A 21,517-nucleotide genomic window follows, 5' to 3' on the forward strand; every position below is an offset into this window, starting at 1 on the left:
AGGGAAGGGTCTGGGGCCTTGTCAGAGCTGCCTTTTTGATCGTGGGCACAGCGGGTGGGGGATGCTTCCACACAGCTGGTATTAACTAGATTTCCTACCTTCTGGCCACAGACCTCAGCTAAACTAAACTCTTCTTTTTTGAGGCATTGTTCTTCCCAGAAGCCAATCAGAACCTTCCCATTTATTGGGGGCAAACTTAAAATAACTCTCCAACCTTGAGAGTTGGCCAGGGAGGCCACTGATCTGGTAAGATTTCCTAGGATCATGGGCTTAGAGCCAGAAAGGGCCTTGGAAGCCACTTTCTCATTTTCCAGAGGAAGAAACTGAGGCCCAGAGAAGTTGAAGGCTAGGTCAAAGGTCACCCAGGTGCCCATGGAAGAGCCCGGATTTAAACCCAGGTCCTCAGACTCCAAACCTGGTGCTGCTCCTAGGGCCCCCTAGGGTCCCCCAGAGCCCCCCCAGGGTCCCCAGGGCCCCCCAGGGTCTCCCAGGGCCTCCCAGCCTTTCTGTTTTGTCATTAATTTGCTCTGCGGTTAGATGATGTTATCTGGATTTATATACAGTATTCTATTTGTTACATTTTCTAAATTGTTTACTTTTTTTTATTTATTAAACACTGAGTGAAAGCCTGCCGTGTGCAAGGCACTGGGCTTAAACAGCTTCCCAGGGCAGCTGAGTCTGGGCTCAGATCTAGAACCGGTCGGTCCGTGCTGAACGTGAATGCCCAGAAAGAAGCAAATACCTTGTGGAAAGCCTTTTGGGGGTGCCTGCAGCCTCGATCACTGAGGGGAGTGCCGCAGAGGAGGGAAGCAGAGAAGAGGGCAGCTTTTGGAGCCTTTTTCATAGGAAACCAGATGGAACATTTCTGCTTGTCCAGAGCCTCTGACTGAGCATGGATTGGGACCTCCCTCTGAAGCTGTCTGTTTTCTCATTTTTTCCTCACCTTCTTTCAATCTCTATTTTTCTGACTCTGTCACTCCCTTCAGGTCTGTCTGTCTCTGTCTGTGTCTGTCTTTCTTTCCTTCCCTCCCTCCCCTTTCTTCCTTAGTCTCCCCCTTCCTTCCTCACTTCCTCCCTCCCACTTTCCTTCCTTCCTTTTTCTCTGTCTTACTGTCTTTTTTATCTCTTTCTCTCTCCTCCCTCCCTCCCTCCCTCCCTTCCTTTCTCTATTCTCTCTTTTTTATCTCTTTCTTCTCTTTCTCTTTCTTCTCCCCTCCCCCTTCTCTTCTTCTACCCCAGGAGGCCCGTTTTTAAATTTTCATAAGAAATACCCTATGAAACAAAAAGCTGACCTCCACATTTCTAGATAACAGGCCCTCTTTTCTTTCCTTCTCAGTGTATCAGCTCATAGCACCCACAGTGGCCCATGTGGTTTCCCTGCTTTGTCAATGCTCTCTTGTGTGCCAGGCCACTGGCTGCCCTCAGGGCGGTCCAAGAACCAGCTGGCTCCCTCCTACCCCAGGCCTCCTCTCGCGGCCCTCATTGGTTGGCTCCCCTCTGCAGCAGGGCTGCACTGGTGTCAATAGACCTTCTCCACCCCTAGGAAACGAATAAGTAGCCAGTGTCTGGTGCCTTTCTCCAGCCACAAGGAAAACAGTGAGAGAAAAACCACCAGCAGGAAGGTAAGTGGGGGACTGGGCCAGTACGGAGCCCCTGCCGCGGGGCTGCGGGTGGGGCTTGCGGGTTTTCTAGTTCTCGGCCACCCGTGTCCAATTTCTTTTCTCTGTACTCGCTTGCTGGCTGAGGGTGCAGGTGGGCTTGGCTCTCTGGGACCCGGTGAGCACCCAGTGTCGGGGGTCTCTGGGCAGGGGCTCTTCCCAGGAGAAGCCAGTGCGCGGGAGTTTGCCCAGGTTTCCCGGAGGTGGCTCTGACTGTCATTTGGATCCTGGCTCCGGAACAAAGCCCCTGCCTTTCCTTTGAAACTTTCTCTTCCTTTTCTCACTCCCATGCCTGAAGGGAACTTAGCACTCCTGGGATTTGAGAGCCAGAAGGAAACTTTGAAATAGCTGGGACTCCCAGAGAAGTTCTTTGGGTCCCAGATCTGGGGTGTGAGGGACCCTAAGGGCCATCTGGTCCAGCACCTCACCCTCGCCCCTCCACGGCCCCCAGGTCATTCTTCAGACTGTCTTGGCTCACGATCAAGGGACAGTTTCTAATTCTCTTTTCTCTGGTCTGGCCTCATCCATGGACCTAGCTGGGGCACCACTGCTGCCACCGCGGTTGTCCCGCACTTGCGATGACACTGGTATCAAGCGCAGCATTTACAGAGCCCCTGCTCGGTGCCAGGTGCACTTCTGCCCCCGGGCGCTGCCCAGGAGCCTCTGGACGGCTGGAGAAAACCCGCGCTCTGCACTTAAGGAGCAGGGCTACTTAGTTGGGAGAGCAGAACCCTTGGCCTGTGGGCCTCTCCCCTTCATCATCCCTAAGGGGAGTCCAGCTTCTTGGGGGGAGGGGCATGGCTCTCATGCTTTCCTCCTTTTCTCATCTATTTGAGAGGTCAGAGTAGGCAGAGAAAGATCTTCAGAAGAGGTAAGAAAAAATTATGTCCAACATTCCCAGGAAGAAAGGAAAGACCAAGAAAATGTAGAGTTAAGAAAAAGTTCTGACTTTCATGCGTGGTGAAGAAATTCGGCCAGTGTGGAATATTTGATAGAAGTGTGGAGAGGTTGGGCAGGGGAGGGAAGGACTGGGTAGGGCTGGGCAGGGCAGGGTTGGGCTGGGCTGGGCAGAGCTGGGCAGGACAGAGCAGACCTAGGCTGGGCTGGGCAGGGCAGAGCTAGGCTTATCTGGGCAGGGTTGGGCAGGGCAGAGCTAGGCTGGGCAGAGCTGGGCAGGACAGAGCAGAGCTAGGCTGGGCTGGGCAGGGCAGAGCTAGGCTTATCTGGGCAGGGTTGGGCAGGGCAGAGCTAGGCTTATCTGGGCAGGGTTGGGCTAGGCTGGGCAGGGCAGAGTTGGGCTGAGCAGGGCAGGACAGAGCAGAGCTAAGTTGGTCTGGGCAGAGCAGTACTGGGCTAGGCAGGGTTGGGCTGGGCAGGGCTGGAGTCTTAGGTCTAGATTTAGACAGGCCCTTAGAGGTCATTGAGTCCAGCTCCCTCATCTTACAGTTGAGGAAATGAAGGACCAGAGAAAGCTAGTGACTTATACAGGGTCACACTGCTAATAACTCTCTGAGGACTGACTATGGAAATCCCTACCAGACCAAGAATTGGTCTATGGCTTTCCTGAGCAGAAAACTTACAAGCTGAATGGATAGTGATAGGGCAATTGGCAATGCGAAAGCCTGTCCTGGGTCATCTCTGTAATGTGACATTGTACATTGGATGGATAAGCACAGCTGACATCTACAGGGCCCCAGAAGTCTGCAGGGCGCTTTACAGCTGTTACTGCCTTTGAGCCCCAGCTGCCACAAAGGCCCCAGTGATTCCCCAAGTATCACTCGGCTAGGAAGTCGCTAAGGGAGGATTTGAACCCAGGGCTTCCTAGCCCCATGGCAATCCAGCGCTCTATCCACTAGGCATCACTGCCTCTCTCCTAAGGTTCAAAGAACACATGCCCGTTGGGACTGAAAAAGGGCTGGCCCCTTGGTGGGGTCGAGTTGGGAGGGCAGCCTGTGGTCTGCGCTTGCATTTGCCAGACTGCTTTCTTTCCTTATTGATTCTTTGTCCCAAGGGATGGCTCTGGGAGGGGGAAGCTGTCCAGTCCGAAATGGCCAGAGGGATCTAATTAGGCGTTGGTGGGAATGAGCTCCTGGAGCCGTGGTGACCCAGAGGCCCCCCAGCAGGACAGAGCTGTGTAGGAGCCCTGCCGGGTCTCTCCTCCAGCCCTGGCCGGGGCCTCCGGCTCCTTGTGAAGAGCAGCCGACCCTGCGAGGGACCCCTGAGTGGGGAGTCCGCTTCTTCAGGTTGGTTTGTTTAACTCTTAGGATCGTGGATGTGGGGCCACCAAGTCCATTTTACAGATGAGGAAACCAAGGCCCAGGAGAGGAAAAGACTAAATGGGGTTTGAGCCCCATGTGTGGGCCAGTCTCTGGCTTGTCTCAGGGAAGGGAAAGCTGACTTTACTTTCCAGTCAAGCGCTGCCTCCTCCGTGAAGCCCTACTTCGTTCTTCCTCGAGTCCCTTTCTGCCCGGGTCTCTGCCACCACTCCGTCCACTCCCCCTAAAAAAAAAAGGTCCTTGGTGTAAAGTCAGAGAAAGGAGGAAATATAGGTAGGCCCGTGCCCCTTCGTGAAGGTGCCTGGAGGTCCAAGCAGCGTGGCAGGGTCCCTCGCATCAGGGGTCAGGCAGGACCTGGGTTGGGGGCTTCTAGAATTCGGAGCAGGGGCTGGGTCGGGGGCAGGGGTTAGCCGCCGCTCGTCTGGGCTTCTTGGCTAGGATTCTGTCCGGAGAGAGCCCAGAATGGTGCCAGGGGACTGTTCACAAGGGGACACTTCAGGTCATTTTCCACTCCACATCGTCTAAACCTGAAAAGAGTAATTTAATTGGTGTTATGAAGGAAACAGTTTTCCCTAGGAGAAACAGCCAGTCTCTTTAGAATACCCAGGCAGGACCTTGGGTTCCCTGGCCTTCCTTTTGGCCTGGGGCAGTTTTCCTTTTCTTGAAGGTTTGATTATTCCCTGGGTGCTGGTGGAGTGAGAGGAGCCAGGTTTGGGTCCCATTTCTTCCATTTGTAACCTCCTTGGGGGATAAGGGAAAGGGTGGGGCCAGAGGAGCTGAGTTCTTGATCTCCTGCTGGTTTATCCTGGAGGACCTCTGACCCCCTGAGATGGACTAAAGAGGTCACTGGTGGGAAAGCCGTCAGAAAGGACTTGCTGTGACCATTGCGATGTCAGGATTGTCATCATCCTCACACTCACACCCAGTGACTAGAAATGTCGGGGCTGGGGGCAGAGTAGAAGGGACAGCTATGCAAACAGGACTGGCAAGATGCCTAAAGAAATGGTGTGTTTTCTCATCCCGTTGTGTCCAGGAGGATCTGATCCACCATGTCGGACCTGGAGAAAGCCATGATGGCCATCATCGAGACATTCCACCAGTACTCCGGGAAAGAGGGTGACAAACATAAGCTGAAGAAGTCAGAGCTCAAAGAACTCATCAATAATGAACTCTCCCACTTCTTAGGGGTGAGTGTCACCTCCCTGGTCCTCTCCCACTTCTGACCCTCCCAGACCGGCTGGGCTGGGCTGCTGGGGCTCCATTCCCTCTGCACTTCAAGGGAAGTTAGGGATGCCAGTGGTGATGGTGAGCTAGCATTCCTGGAGCTTTTCAGCAATGTCTGACAGCAATACAAAGCACTTTACCGCAGGTTCTATTCTTGGGCCCATTTTCCTGATGAGAAACTGAGGCTTTGGAGGTGACTGCTCTCCCAAGGTTACACAGCTAACTTGTGTTGGAGGCAAGGTTCAAACCCAGATCTTTCTGACACTAAGCCCAGCACTGTGCCAGCAAAGAAGACACCTCTCCAAAGAAAATCCAGAAATAAAACAAAACCCCAAATTGTGAGAGCCTTGGAGCCATCTGCTGTAAATGAGGGAATGTATGGTAGATGGTGGTCTACGCCCTCTGAAACCGCGTGACTGTGTTTCCTCCCACTTAATGGGTGTTGCCACGGTCCCCCCACCCCCTTAAGCCTTTGAGCCCTGTTTTCTGTGCCTTGGATGTGGGCCTAGTTACACTGACTGCATCCTGGGATGCTATAATTAGCTCTGTGGGTTCAAGCTGTCCTCAGATGCAATGAGTCATTGGAGCCAGCTTAGGAGGGAACAAGTAGGCCTTCTCCTCTGCCACAGGTTCAGGGTTGGGCCTGGCCCTGAGGGGAGGGGCTCTTCCCTGAGCTGGGCAGGTGGGCCTGACATTGCAGGGGCCTGAAGTCAGGTCTTCCTGGATCTATCCACAAGTGTCAGAGCCTTATCTGGGAAACGTGCACCTGGATGAGAAGGCAGGTGAGTAACAGGATAGATAGAAGGACAGGGAGTCCTGAGACTCACACCTAAGGAGGGAAAGCCCGCGCGTGTCAGGCAGGAGAGGTGGAGGGGTTGCAGCCTGGAGTCCTGCATGACCAGAAGCTGTCCATAGCTTGACATCTGCCCCCATGGCGGGTACTCTGTGACTGAGGAGAGGGATCCTGGCTCTGGATCTGAGAAGGACGTTAAAGGCTGCCTGTTCCAACCCACTCATTTTACAAATGAGGAAACTGAGGCGAAGGCCTTTAGGGTCATTGATCTAAGGCTGAAAGGGACATCTGAGGGCATCTAGTCGCATTCTCCCCTTTCACAGATGAGGAAATTGAGGCCCGGACTGGCAGTCAAAGGCAGCTGAGTTGGGGTTTGATCGATCTGGGGGCCTCCGACCCCAGTGGCTCCTCCACTGTAAGGGCTGGGTGATCTCTATTTTTGCTAACCTGGGGCCCCCATTCTTTCCCTCAGGAGATCAAGGAGCAGGAGACAGTGGACAAAGTCATGGAGACTCTGGATGCTGATGGAGATGCTGAGTGCGACTTCCAGGAATTTGTGGCCTTCATCGCCGTGATCACCTCTGCATGCCACGAATTTTTTGAACATGAGTGAAGCTCCCAGGAAGTTCCATCTGTCACGAAAATCAAGCAAAGATCCACTGGAATTTTAAGCAAAGCAGCAAAGCAGAGCTTGTGGTCTGGTAGGACCCCAGCTGGCCAGCCCCCAAGTAGTTTACTTAGTAGGAAGTTTGACATGCTTCGTGAAGAGAAACAGTTTCTGCCAGGACAGCTCAAAGTGCCTCCTCTTCACTCTCCTGGCAGCCTGTCTTTGTCATCCCTCCCCATAGAGAACTTCGGGCCCTCCCACTGTCCCATTAGGTCCACACCCAATGGCCAACCACAACCTGCAGAGAAGGCCTCTCTTCCTTTTGTGAGTGCTAAGGGAAGGCAAGGGGCTTGATTTAGGGTGGTTGAGCCTTCCATGGGACGTGGGGAGCACACATAGCCCTGATGACCATGAAGTTCCCTTGAAGTTTCCACAGCTCCCTCTAAGCTTCCAGCTCTATTTTACTTTAAAATATGGAGTGTTGCCCCAGGATGGCCAAGTGGTTTCCCATCCTGAAATTTGCTTGCAATAGCCAGAAAGGGAAACCAACGTAATTAGATAATATCAACACACAACTCTGCAAACCAGGACAAGTGGGAGTATTTGTGTCGCCTCTCCCAGGGAGCTGAGCCCCTGGAGCACTAGGCTTTGTCCTCCAGCTTTGTTACTTCAGCCCAAGCATAGTACCATGCACACAGCAAGGGCTTAATCAATGCTTGTTAGGTGCAGAATTGCCAAGGGTATGTAGGAGTGGGTTTTCCTGATAAGTCATTAGAAACCAACCGAATAATACAAATATAACTAACAGAACCAAAGCAGGTCAAACATTGATGTGTCTTATTAGCACCCTTATAAATGCTGGAAGTATTAACTTTAATCTGTCATAAAAGTTATAAAAGAATTCCAAGCCCTTTATGCATTCCCTCATTCCCTAGTTCATTCATTCATTTACTCATTCATTCAACAGCCATTCCTCTTGGGTGAGTCACTTGACTCCCGAAATTTCTCTCAGTATTTCAGTATATCTTTTGGTGGTGAGAACAGCTGTGATAAGGCAGAGAGGTGGGCAGCACGTAACTACAGTGGAAAGTGCCCCGGAGCAGGGATCAGAAGACCTTGATTCTGCTCCTCTTTCTTCTCACATTTTGCCCTGTGACCTTGGGCAAGTCTCTCCCCTGGGCAGTAGAATGAAGTGACATGTTTTGTCCTTCTAGCTCTGACCTTCATAAATAGCTGGTCTTGCTCTTGAAAAAAAGCAAAAACAACCAACCAGTGAAAGCAACCTCCAACTTGCTTACAATTTACTTAAGGGGTCTTCACTCTTTTTTTGGGGGGGGGTTGAGGCAATTGGGGTTAAGTGACTTGCCCAGGGTCACACAGCTAGTAAGTGTCAAGTGTCTGAGGCCAGATTTGAACTCAGGTCCTCCTGACTCCAGGCCTGGTGCTCTATTCACTGTGCCACCTAGCTGCCCCATGGGGGTGGGGATCATCACTCTTCATCAAAGCTTGAACATCAGCTCCCCGATTAGACAATTACTAATGCACCTGCTTGGCCTAACTTTGGAGCAGATGACCATTGCTGGCACCAGGCGCATTACTCAGCTCCCCAGTGACTCTTCATGCTTCAGGAGTTTGCTGACTGGCAGATGGACACGCTTCCTTTTCTCCTCAGAGGTTAGGTTTGGTCCCCACTCTGGGACCCTCTCCTTCAGTTTTGTGGAATTGTCCTTTGCGGTCTTGGTTACGTGGTTGGATAAGACGAGGCAAGTCGAGAGATGCCGCTCCTGTGGTTCCCCCACTGTGGCAAACTGAGTGAGGGGCACTCGGCCCTGGCCGGGACTGGTCAGTCTTCATTTGTCCCAGAGGATCACGTGCTCTCAGCCAAACATCAGATCCTCATCTGGCATCAGCAAACCCTGGATTCCAGGTGGGACCGTTTTGCAAAGTCACAGATGCAAGGAAGGATTGGTTAGAAAATGGAAACTGGAGTGTTCTCTGCTTTGTTGAATTTTGTAACTGGGGGCCAGCTTTGGAAAGTCATGGCTGGGTTGGCAGTGGACTCTGTACTCTCATCAAATAAAAGCACCATTCCTCGTGTCTCTTCTCCTCTGGTCTTTTTAAAACTCCCCGAGTGGTAAGTGGGGGGTGGCCAAGAGCTGGGGCTCGGGCAGGTGGCTGTGCTGCTCTCATAGCCCTTAGGGGGCCTCCTGTTTTCTGCATATTTCATAGGACAGCATTGGGCGTTGCAATAGGAACTTGGCTCTAAATAATTTGAACATCAGGGCAGAGAGATGAACTGGAAACAAGAGCATTTCAATGGAGATAAAGGTCTCCTTGGCAGAGGATGCCGTGTAGAGTTATCTGGAGGTCCATTCAAACTCTGAGCCAGCCTTCTGAGGCTTTCTCATTCCATGCAGCAGAACTATGGATCTTTCCTCCATCTATTGTCGCAGGCCTGTCCACTCAGGCCCTCTGAGTCGTTCAGGAAGGCTCTTTTTCCACTATAATCTGAGGCTTTTGCCCTATCGGGTTTCTTCTGGCTTTGTTTTGTAAAATCAGGCAACGCTTGAAGCAGGCTGCAGCCACTAGCAAACAACACAGATCCCACTTTGTCAAAGCGTCTGACAAGAATTCACCTTCCCTGAAAACCGGGCCTCCCACAAAAGGCTTAAACCATCTTTTGCAAACAATTAAGGAAGTCTAGTTTGAAGGCGTCTTGTGTGACAAAGCTGGGGTGGGGGGACTTAGTGTACTCATAACTCTCTGAGCTGACACTGTCAAGGGGCTGCTTAAAAACAAACAAAAAGGGGCAGCTGGGTGGTACAGTGGATAGAGCATAGGCCCTGAAGTCAGGAGAACCTGAGTTCAAACACTTGACACTTACTAGCTGTGTGACCCTGGGCAAGTCACTTACAAACCTCAAAAGACTGTAGGCTGCATTGTAGAAGCAAATTATCCTGGCATGGGCAGTAGACAGCAATAATTCCCCTGATCCTGTTCTGCTTAGAGCAGAGCACATGATGGAATTGTTTCTTAGATATGGGACAAGACTGAAGCTCATCCTGAAGAGGTCTAGAGGTTTTGGGGTGCTGGAAACCCCAAAATCGCCGTACCGGGCCCTGCCTGAAAGAATTCAACTCAAATCTTCAGCCAGAGGAAAAGTTTATTAAAAGGGATAAAACACACAAGCCCAGGCAGGCAAAAGGAAATCTCAGCCTGTTGAGCTTGAGATTCTCCCCCCTAACGAGGGCCAGGGGAGATCTTATATACTAAAATGACTCTGGCTCATCAGGGGAGGGTCTGGGAAAAGGGTGTGGATGAGAATTCTGATTGGCTAGGGCTTTCAAAGGGAGATAACAAAGACCTCAACTTGGGCCACACCCCATCAATCCCAAAGAGCCAAAGGCTCAGGATGTTGAATCCTAGAGAAGAAAAGGGGTGTGTGCATATGTGTGTGTGTGTGTGTGTGTGTGTGTGTGTGCATGCTCGTGTGCATGGGTGCATGCATACATAAATCAATCAACAAGCCTATTCTGCCCTGTAATAGGTGCTAGGGAGAGAAAGGTGATGATGAAAGTCTGATGACCAAATTCAAATATTTGAAGGGCCCTCACACGAAAAAGGGACTAAAGGTGTCATGAGTAGCTCCACTGATTAAGACAAAGGTCAGTGAGTGAATATGACAGGGAGGCAGATTTTGGCCCAGTTCAAGGAAGAATCTTTTCATAATTAAACTGGTCTAACAATGAAATGGGCTGTCTTTGTAGAGTGAGTTCCCCATCACTTGAAACATCCAAGTAGCAGCTGTATGCCCACCTGTTGGGGATGTCATGGAAGGACTTGTGTTTGCTCTAGAACTCTCGTTTCACTGTGGTCTCCTTCTACCACCTCCCAAGGAGGCTGGGGGTGTGGGAATGTAGAAGCTGGGACCTTTAATTGTTTGCACTCAGGGGTGACAGCAAGCAGAATGAGCCTGTGAAGCATTCAAAGCACTTAATAAAAGTGACCCCACCACTCCCACCAAGCACACTGGGAACCCTTTCAGAACCCCCTCAGTGGCACCCTAGAAAACCCACGTGCCTGCTGGAAAACTCAGCTCCTCAAGACCTTTAGGGGTGGTGTCCAAGTGTTCTATGAGCCCAGTACCATCTTCCGTGAAGGAGAAGGGTGTGGTGGCCCCAAGGATACCACATTTTGTGAGCTTCCTTCTTAGCCTTCCTGTGCTTCGGGGAGAGTCAGCAAACAGCCTGGTGCTTGAATTCCCATGCTGGCTCTGCTATTTCCTAGCTGTATGACCTTGGAGAAGTCACCACCTCATTGTGTGTAGGTTCTCTCCCCATAAGAAGAGTAGGTTGGTGTGCAGAACAATAACCCTCTATGGTGGATATGTGCTGGATTGAATGTTGGCTAGTCTTATCTCTGCAGCTAGGTGGTGCAGAGCATCTGACCTGGAGTCAGGAAGACTCATCTTCTGAGTTCAAGTCTGCCCTTAGGCACTTACTAGCTGTGTGTCCCTGAGCAAGTCACTTCACTCTGTTTGCCTCAGTTTCCTCACCTGTAAAATGAGCTGCAGAAGGAAATGGCAACCCCCTCCATTTTCCATGGAGAAAACTCCAAATGGGGTCACGAAGAGTCAGATGTGACTGAACAACAGTCTTATCTCTGATTTACAGATAAAGACACTAAGGCTGTGTGGAATGCTGGACTTGGAGTCAGAAAGTCCCGAGTTCAAATCTTGCCTCAGATGCTTACAAGGTGTGTGATGCTGGTATGGCATTTAACCTCTCTGAACCTCTTGGCTTTCTCATCTGTAAAATGACAACAATAATATTCATAGCTTGCACCTCCCTGGGTAGTTATGAGGCTCAGATGAGTTAATGCTTGTAAAATGCTTTGCCCACCTTAAATGGCCATGTAAATGCCACATATTCTCTCTCTGTCTCTTTCTGTCTCTGTCTCTGTGTCTGTCTCCATCTCTGTCTCTGTCTCTCTCTCTCTCTCTCCAGATAAGGAAACTGAGGTTTCGAGTATTTCATTGACCTGACCATATTTGCATAACTAGTTTCTCAGGTGGAATTCGAAGCCAGATCTCCTGACTTCACGTTTAGATGATCTTTCGGGATGTAGGATCATAGATTTTGGGCTGAAAGGACCTTGGAGGCTGTTGAGTCCAAGTGAAGAGAAGGAGGCCTGAGGAGGCCAGGTGACTTTGAGGTCACCCAGGTCGGAAGGGTCAGAGGTGGGGACCGAGTTAGGGTCTCTCCCAGCTCTTCTACAAAGTGAAGCAGAAGCAGGGCTAATCTCGCTGTCATTTTTCTGATGTGTTCACCTGGGCTTTTGCCATATAAAAGGATGTGGAGGAGCTGGGGGAGGGGGACGCGCTAACCCAGCCTCATTTTTGGGTAGAAGTCACTGGAGACCCCGACGAAGCAGTGCGGGGCCAGGGCCTCCTTTCACTCTGGGGCCTCGTAGGCCATCTTGCTGTCCTCACTCCAGTGTTTGCCCGTCCTCTTCTTCCAGTTCCTCTTGGCCATGACGAGGGCAGCAACCGCTGTGATGCAGACGTGAAGGTGATGACCAGCATGGTGGCCATCTCGGCTGTGCATAGCTGAGTGTCCACCAGAGACAGAGGCAGGTTGTGCAGGACGAGGGACTCCAGGCAGGTCACATTGCTGCAGGTGGCCAGAATCAGCCAGGACACCCTGTGCAGCTTGCCAAAGACCCTCTGCAGGTCACAGTCACACACCCAGGGGTTGTGGGCTAGCGTGCGTAGGTGCTTGGGGTCTGGATGGAGAGTAAGGTTTGCAAGCGAATGTGCCCCAGAGCATTGTGGGCCAGGTTGAGGACCGCCAGGCTCTTCAGGGCCTTGAAGACCCCCGGGGTGATGCTCTGAATCTGGTTGCCCTTGAGGTCCAGGACCTCCAGGTGCTGGAGCATGGAGAAGATGCCATTCTGGAGCTGCTGGAGCTGATTGCTCTGGAGGCAGAGCTGCCTCAAGCGCGTCAGCCTCCAGCCTCCAGAGGAGATGGCGTTGTCCTGGAGGCTCAGCTCCTGCAGCTCCTGGAAGTGCCGGAAGCTGTGGGCCTTGAGCTCCCGCAACCGGTTGTAGGCCAGGCTGAGCTCCCGCAGTGCGCCAAGGCTGGTGGAGAAGCTGCTCCCCAGCACAGAGATCTGGTTGTGCTGCAGGTCCAGGTTCCGCAGGCTCTCCAGCGCGCCGAAGGCCCCTTCGCCAACCATGCTGATGCGGTTGCCTCCCAGGAGCAGCACCTGCAATTTCCACAGGAACCCCAGGGATGGGCCCGGAACTTCGAGCAGGTGACCCCCAGACAGGTCCAGGTGCTCTGTTTCCGGGGGGAAGGAGAGCGGGCCGGTCAAGTTCACCCCGGAGCAGTTCACTGACCAGGACCTCTCCTGGCAGAGGCAGAGTCCGTGACACGGATAATGAAAAGTGGGCTCCAGGAGGGAAAGCAGCGCTAACATCCAGAAGAGGAAGCCCCCCGACATCTTCTGGCCCCGGCGGCTCAGTGCCATGGATCGGTTTAAGGGAAATGAGGTGGCCGGCTCTGAGTAGCCCCTAGTACCTGAAACATAGTCCTTGGGTAGTTAACACAAGTGGATTTTTTAATGTGAATTTAGCCTTATTTGGTTCTTTATTCATTTGCAGCTAGAAATTTAGCAAGAAAGCTAAGCAGTGAGACAGAGAGCTGGAAATGTAGCTAGAAAGCCAAAACCATGGTGGGAAAATGGGAAATAACACCAAGATGCGAGGAGGCAGTGTGGACCTACCTGAAGCAAGAACACTGGCCTTGCAATCAGAAGACCTAGACTGGAATCTCAGATAACCTGCGTGACCTTGGAAAATCACTTGGCCTCTCTGGGCCTCAGTTTCCTCATCTGTAAAATGAGGGGTCAGACTAGATGGCCACTGCAATTTCTTCCAGCTCTGAATCTAAGACCCGAAATGTAGAGAAAGCTGGGAATCAGTTAGAAGTGAAACCACTAAATGGAAAGGCAGGGATATAGCTAGAAAGGTGGAGCTCTAGCTAGAAAGCTGGGAATCTAAGAAGAAAGGCCAAAATTTAGCAAAAAAGGGAAAACTCTAGCTAGAAAGCATAGGAACATAGACTTAGAGTTGGAGGAGTCCAATACGTTTGTTTTACAGATGAGGCGCGGGCTTAAGTAGTTTGCTCTGTTTCACACAGCTAGTCAGTGTCTGAGTGGGGATTTGAACCCAGGTCTTCCTGACTCCAAGTCCAAAGCTCTAGCCAATATAACATGCTGCCAATGAAGCAATAACTAGTGAGAAAGTTGTAAACCTAGAATTCTAGAAAGCACAGATGCTGGCTAGAAGGTGTGAAAATCATGGCGTTACAGCCTCTAGGAGATGGTCAAGAGTTTAGATGCCACTCGGTCCAATCTACTCCTGCTCACAAATGCTTTCTCCCATTCCCCCATCAGCCTCTGCTTGGAGGCCCCTGCTATCTCCCATTCCAGCCTTCAAGCCCATTTCAGTTTTGGGAGTTCTAACCAGAAGGAAGTTTCTCCTGACATCAAACCACAGTCTTCATCTCTTTGCCCTCGGTTCTGCTCACTGGGGCCAAACAGGATGGACCTTCAGATCCTTGTAATCAGTTATGTGAATTCTTAGAGGGTTGTCTGGCTCCCTGCCCTGCCTTGCCTTGTCCTGGGCAGAGGCAGACTGGAAGCCTGGGTCCCTTTTCTATCACCACCTGCCAGTCCTTAATTCTTGGTTTCCTCTGCCTTCTACCTACTTTCCTGTTCCTATGCTACTGGACACTGCTGGAAGAGGCCATACCACAGTGTCAAGTGGGGCCCCGATAAACTCAAACTATGTGATTTCCAGTGGACCCTCCCTGTTGCACAGCACTCCCTGTTTTTGAAGAGCTTTTATTCTAATGGGGGAAGATGACATGGTAATTATAGGAATATTGGAGATACATCCTGAGCATATGAAGGTAATTTGAAAGGGGGAGGCATTAGCAGCTGGGGGTGGGAGGTGGGAAAAGCCTCCTGGTTAAGGTGGGATACAAGGTGAGTCTTAGAGGAAGTCAGGGAGGCAGGCGAAGGAGGCGAGGAGGGAGAGTAGTTCAGGCAGGGGGCACAGCCAGGGCAAAGGCATGGAGACGGAGTGTTGTGTGAGAGGGACAGCAAGAAGGTTGGTGTAGCCAGATAGTACAGTGAAGGGAAGTGAATAAAATATAAGAAGACTAGAAAGGTAGGACGGCAGACAGGCCAGTAGGGAAGTAGATTGATACGTTCTATCCAGGGACAAGGGCAGAGGCAATTTGATCTTGGTTTGTGGTTCAGGAACCTGGGGGTGGGCTAGAAGGGGCAGAGCAGTTGGTTGCTGAGTTGAGGAGGGGGAGGAAGAGATGGCTGGGGAGTCAGAAGGGAAATAAAACATAGCTGGGGCTTGTCCTGAAATGGTGGTTTGGGAGAGGTGGTCACCGATCAGGAGAGTAGGGCCCCAGGGCAGCAGTTTCTCCAGGGTGGCAAGACTTCTGTCAAAGGGGAGGGGATGGCTGGAGAGGAAGGAGTGACAAGGGAATTGGCTTGGGCTCTTCCTCATCCTCCACAACCAGTCAGTTGCCACATTTTGGTGTTTTTATCTTCAAAACATCTCTTGGATCTGACCTCTCCACTCACACAAATACCACCTTCTTTCAGGACCTCATCACCTCTCTCCTAGATTATTGCAACAACCTCATTGGTCTCCATGGCTCAAGTCTCTCCCCACTACAGAGCATCAAATACAGGCACACACCTCCCCCCACGCACCACGCATACGCACACACACATGTACACAGCACACATGAGCAATGGGCACACGTGTGCATACATATGTACACACATGCACACGCATGCGCACACACAGTACACAACACACACGGTCACATACACATGTACACACATGCACACAACAGCACACACATGCGCACACACACACACACACACACACACACACACACAACCAGGGATTTTCCTGAAGTGCAGATGTGACCATGTTAGTTACCTCCTCTAGGATAGCTGCCAGGACAGGAGAGAAGCTCTTTTGTCCAGTGTTGAATGCCCTGCTCACTCTGCTCCCAGCCTCTCTTTCCAGCCTGTCCTGTCCCCTGCCAACCAGCCAAACTGGCCTGCTCCCTGTTCCTTGCATGAGATACTCGATCTCTCATCCCCATGCTGTTGTACCAGCAGCCCGCCTGCCTGGAATGCCCTCCCTTCTCACATCTTCCTTAGACAGTCTCCTCTTCCTTTAAAATGCAGCTCAGACTCAGTCTTTGGCCAGAATCCTTTCCTGCTTCCTCAAACAGCCTGGGCCTCACTCCAAGCTACCTTGTGTTGGTACCTACTTTGTCCTTATGTCCTGTAGATACTTTAAGTTGGTCCCTGTTGTCTCCCCACTTGAAAGTGAGCTCCTCGTGAGCAGGGGTTGTTTCATCTTTTGTGTCCCCAGAGCCCTGGCACTTTGTGGGTGCTTAATAAATGCTTGATGACTGGTTAATTGGTGACTTCTTCAGCTCCCATTGGAGGCCCTCATCAAGCTCCATCTCCACCCCTGGTGAATGCAGATTGGCTTCCAGGATCCATGGCCTCATCTGGGAGAGTTCTCCCTGCAGTGGGTAGGATGCTGAATTTGGAGTCCAAGGAGCTGGATTCAAATACTCCCTCAGCCACTTACTATAAGGACCACCACGGGCAGGCCTCAGTTTCCCCATGTGTAAGTGAGGGGGCTGGGCTAGGTGGCCCTGAGGTCCCTCTCAGCTTTCAGTCTGTGATACAATTCACACCCAAACGTCAGATGTAGTAACAGGCCATAGATGCATTGGAGAGGGGCAGCAAGATCTCCAAGCGTCCTGACCTTTGCTGATGCTTGGTAAATTCTCCTCTGTCCCTTCCATCCTCAGACTGCCCAGATGGGAAAAAGAGCCAGAGTCAGAGCTGGCTGAGGGCGGGGTGCTGGGAGTCTGACACTGGTGAGTGATTGCTGGGGAAAGCCTGAATAATTTAGAGAGCCGGAGGCGGCAAGGCGGGTTGCTGAGCCGGGCCACCTGCTGCAGCTTTGATCTTGCTGCAGTCCGACAAAGCATCAGCAGCAAGGAAAACAAAGCTCCTGGACCTGTGGCCAGCCTCCCCAGAGCCAGCCTTTTACCAGCGATCCACAAAGGCAGGGCATTTCGATCCTGGCTCCCGAGCCCGCCAGGTCCACCCAGAGCTTACGGAGCGACCAGACTCCCGCTATCCATGAGATGGCGATCAGGGCTGAATGTGGACGCTTGAGGAGAGAAGAGGAGTTTGGTTGTGGGACCAGAGGACTCAGCTCCCTCACTGTGACCTCGGACAAGTCCCTCCCGCCCCAGACCTCAGTCTCCTCTTCTGTTACATATGAGACCTCTTAGGTTCTCCAGATCGCAGGGTGGGCAGCACGTGGAACGTGAGACTGACTATGAACAGGCCATCTTCAGCTCCGTCCGTGGCTCTGTAACCTCATCCGTTCGTGCTCCCTCCAGTGGTGCAGTCATCCAGGCCCGCTGGTCCTGCCTTGGTCATAGGGAGTCAGTCCCTGTCCTGTAACGTATCTCCCCGGGCAGTACAGGAGCGCCACAACCTTTGCTTGGATACACATGCCGATGACATCCTTTCTACCTGTTCTTCTCTGAAGTTCCTCAGTGGTTGTATGTTGCTGCCTGTTCATACCCACCGTGCCCCTCTCTGCTGTGCTCTGGGCACAGCTAGGAAGACTGAGAAGCTGAGCTTTGGGGACAAGAAGGCAGCAGCTGCAGGCAGCAGCCTCTGCCCTGTGATCAAAATGGCCAGCAGTTATAAACCACTTCAAGACTTGCAATGATCTTTCAAGTGCTGATTCATTTGGTCCTTACAACAACCCTGTGAGGTCAAGTGATGTTATCATCACCATTTTAGAGATGGGGAAACTGAGGCTGACAGCTTAATTGACTTGCTCAAGGTCACATGGCTAATAAGTGTCTGAGGCAAAATTTGAATTCAGGATTTCTGACTATGTCAGGGAATAATCAATATTGGAAGAGTTGTGGGAAGAGGTACAGTAAAGCATTTTGGGTGGAGCTGTGAATTAGTAAAACCATTTTGAAAAGCAGTCTGGAATTATGGAAATAAAGTGACCAGAATGTCCAGGGGTAGCTGGGTGGTGCAGTGGATAAGAGTGCTGGGCCTGGAGTCAGGAAGACCTGAATTCAAAGCTGGTCTCAGACCCTTACTAACTGTGTGGCCCTGGACAAGTCACTTCACCCTGGTTTTTCTCATCTGTAAAATGAACTGGAGAAGGAAATGGCAAACCACCCCAGTATCTTGGTCAATAAAACCCCAAATGGGGTCATGGAGAGTCTGACATGACTGAAAAAGGACTCAACAACTATAACCACCACCATGAATAGATGTCCCACACCCTTTGACCCAGAGACCCATATAGTCAGAGGAGCTCACCCATGGCATATATTCACCAAAGTATTTGGAGCAAAAAAGAGCTGGCCGCAAAGTGGATGCCCATCCGTTGCTGAATGGCCCGTGGACTAGTGGAGCATATTTGTGGTGTGAGGACTGCTGAGTGGGACGGGTCTAGCGAAGCCCGGGAAGGCTTAGATGAATGGATGCAAAGGGCAGTCAGTGGAGCGAAGAAAACGAGGTCCACCCAAGAAGGTTCTCCACCAAACAATCGAGAAGGAGCGTGGCCAAGTCAGTCAGCCAGGAAGAGCACGGCCCCAAAAGCAGTGGGGAGAAGAAGACGTGACGGCCCCCCCTTGCAGAGGCAGGAGGGGCAGGGGAAGCCCGCTGCTCTGAAACCTTCCCGAGGCTGTCGCATTTTCTCCAGGAGTTGATTTGCTTTGTGATTTTTTTTCTTTTCTTTTTAAAAAAACAATTTTTTGTTCACCGAAAGGGGGTAGGGGAGAGATACCTGGGAGTTTAGACGACGTAAAAAACAAAAGGTCAATACAACTTATTAAAAGAGTAAGAATGGTGGTGTTAGTCCTCTCTCTCTCTGCTCCTTGGGGGGGGCATCTTGGACAAGCCCCGCCTCCTGGTGAAGCCTCAGTTTCCTTCTTTACAAAACGAGGATGTTGGACCCCGGTGTTCTGAGTTCTCTTCTCCCCTCATGATTCTGGGCAGTGGGCGAAGCTTCCCAGGTTTTTATTCAGTGTGTGCTGACATCAGTCGAGAACTCAGCCAATCAACTAGTACTTTAAAAGTGCCTGCTACGTGCCAGACACTGTGTGGGCGCTGGGGACACAGACGCAGAGCGAAATGGTCCCGACTTTCAAGGATCTTCCAGGGGAGGGTTTGAAATGTGTCCCTTGGGAAGAGTGACCTGGAAGGAAGGAGGAGCCCTGATGGGAGGGCCCTGGTAGATGGGCGTAGTGGCAGGGTGGGGATGACCGTTAGCTCGGGGGGAGAGACACCACCTTGCAGGCAGTGCCCAGTGCAGTGCCTTGCACACAGTAAGTGCTTAATAAATGCCTGTTGGACAGCAGTGAGTGAGGCTGCCTCCCACTCTGCCATGCATTGGCAGGGACTAAGCCAGAATCCAAGGCAAAGTTCAGGGTCAGTCCTTTGGCCCTAGGGCATGGAAAAGCTGGAAAATCAAGGCATTTCAGGGAAGCTCCTGTACAAAGCCAGCACCAGCCCAATGATGGTAATTAGTAGGAACAACTGTTTGCAAAGTGCTTTCCTGAGACATGCCCAGAGGTAAGCAGTGTATGAAGCATTTTCCCATTTTGACTGATGGGGAAACTGAGGTGAAGCCTCACCAAGGTCCCAGAGCCTCCCAAGAATTAACCAGGCTTATTCCTTCTCTGGGCCCACTTCAGTTCCCCTGCTCCCCAGGGATGGGGCTTGTCTCGGGGTCTGGCCTTCTTCTAGTGGCTTCACCTCCTCCTCACTCCTGGCTCCCTTCACAGCATTAGACCTTTGGGAAAAGGATCTGTGATGACCAGAGAAAGGGTAGTGTACAAATAAAAGAAGTTTTGTGGAAAATAGAAAAATAATGACATTGGCCTGCTAACAATGGTGCATGAAGCACTTTACTGATACCTCGCGTGGTCCTCACTACTACCCTGGGAAGGAGGTGACATTATTAGCTCCATTTTACAGATGAGGAAGCTGAGGATAGAGGCAAAGTGACTTGCCCAGGGTCACGCAGCTAGAACGTGTCTGAGGCTGGATTGGAACTCGGTCTTCCTGACTCCAGGCCCAGAGCTCTGTCCACTGCGTTCCTGAGCTTCCCTTTGGGAACTCTGCAGCCCAGCTCCCTACGTGGCTCCCTTGCTGTTCCTTGGCCCTGACGTTCCATTTACTCCCCCCATCCCTTTGCACTGGCTGGGATCCGCAGGCTGAAGACAGCAGGTGGGAAGGGCCTGGGAGGGGCCTGCTGGGCTCAGCCTTCACCACTAGATGGAGCCAGGAGACAAGGAAGAAAAGGTTGTGTGGGCTGGGAGCTCACATCTAGCCTACTGCGGTTTTCAGCCCGGGAGGAGGCTGTGAGAGGATGATCATTCCCATCCTACGGAGAAGGAACAGAGGAGGAGGGGAAAGGGCCATGGAGCCCAGCTAGATTTGGAGCCAGAAGGCACCCCAGGGGCCACTGAGGCCAACCTCACCATTTTAAGGTTGCCTAAAGGGAAGTGACTTACCTAAGGTCACTTGGGCAGTAATTAGGGAGCTGGGATTCGAATACAGGTCTTTGGATCCCAAATTCCATGCCCCTTCCATTTCACCCTGCTGTCTCCATGCTACTTTGTCCAGGGGGAGAGGGAAGGGAGCAGGAATTGAGGCTAGAATAGAGGGAATAAGGCTTGGGTGGAGGGAGAGCTGGCTTTCTACTCATGGACTCTGAGGGTTTGGTCCTGGAAGGGACCTGAATCGAATCCAACCCTCTAGTGTCCCAAACATGGAAGCTGAGCCTCAGAGAAGCTGCTGAACCAGCACTCAAACCGAGGCCCTGTGACTCCAAATCCCTGACTCAGAGGAGCTCAGGTGCATGAGGTCTTGGCTTAGCCTTTTTAGCCCAGTGTTCCTGGGCTCAGGTTGGGAGGGAGACAAGGCAGGGGCAAGAGGCCCCGACACTTAGGGGGATGCATCTCACCTGCCTCTGAGAGTCCCTCTCCTCTGGGGGCCACAAAGGTACGTACTACCAACAGACCAGCAGGGCCAGGCTGGGTCTAGAGCGAAGGAGGGCATTGGGGGCTCAAAGCCAGAGGCACACAGGCCCCATCGCACACAAGCCTGCAGGGCAGGAGCTCACATGGGCACAGAGGTCCACCGATCAGCACACGTCAGGCCCTTGGGCCAAGGGGGACCAGTGACGTGGAGTACTGTCTGTCTGTCTGTCTGCCTGCCTATCCATCCATCTGTCTGTCTATGAAGTCAGCCATCCTTTCCTTCTCTCTGTCTATCTATCCATCCATCTGTCTCTCTATCAAGTCAGCCATCCTATCTGTCTGTCTGTCTGCCTATCTATCCACCCATCCATCTGTCTCTCTGTCTATCAAGTCAGCCATCCTATCTAACTATCTGTCTGTCTGTCTATCTGTCTATCCAGCCATTAATTTATTTATTTGGTCATCTATTTAAAGTCTTTTTTTGTATCCCCAGCACTTAACGCAGTGCCTGGCACATAGTAGGTGCTTAATAAATGTTTGTTGACTGATCACCACCACACAGCAAAGCCTCTCAAAGGCTCCTCATCGTCACAGGCAGAGAACTCCGCTGCCTCAGAGGTGGGAGGGCTTACACCCCTTTCCTTTACTTCCCTAACCCCCCTCTCACTGTAAGACTTCTAGCAGAGGCTGCAGAGCCCTTAGTCAGGAAGCTGGTAGAAGGGCCTCTGATCTAGCTGCAGGCATTCCTTCCACGGAGTCTCCAATGCCACTCCAGTAATTCCAGTGAATTTCTTTTTTTTTTTTCA

At 51.7% G+C, this 21,517-nt stretch overlaps 1 protein-coding gene across 1 annotated transcript; it reads left to right on the forward strand.

Annotated features, from left to right (window-relative positions):
- Positions 1–1,513: 1,513 nt before the first annotated feature.
- Positions 1,514–8,655, forward strand: S100B (S100 calcium binding protein B). Its single transcript, XM_020973442.2, has 3 exons — positions 1,514–1,622; positions 4,968–5,121; positions 6,424–8,655. The coding sequence occupies exons 2-3, from the start codon at positions 4,984–4,986 to the stop codon at positions 6,562–6,564; spliced, it is 279 nt and encodes a 92-aa protein (XP_020829101.1). The 5' UTR covers positions 1,514–1,622; positions 4,968–4,983; the 3' UTR covers positions 6,565–8,655.
- Positions 8,656–21,517: the final 12,862 nt, after the last annotated feature.

This window comes from Phascolarctos cinereus, unplaced genomic scaffold (genome assembly GCF_003287225.1).
Source record: "Phascolarctos cinereus isolate Bilbo 61053 unplaced genomic scaffold, phaCin_HiC Scaffold_5;HRSCAF=322, whole genome shotgun sequence".
NCBI classification, from domain to species: Eukaryota; Metazoa; Chordata; class Mammalia; order Diprotodontia; family Phascolarctidae; genus Phascolarctos; species Phascolarctos cinereus.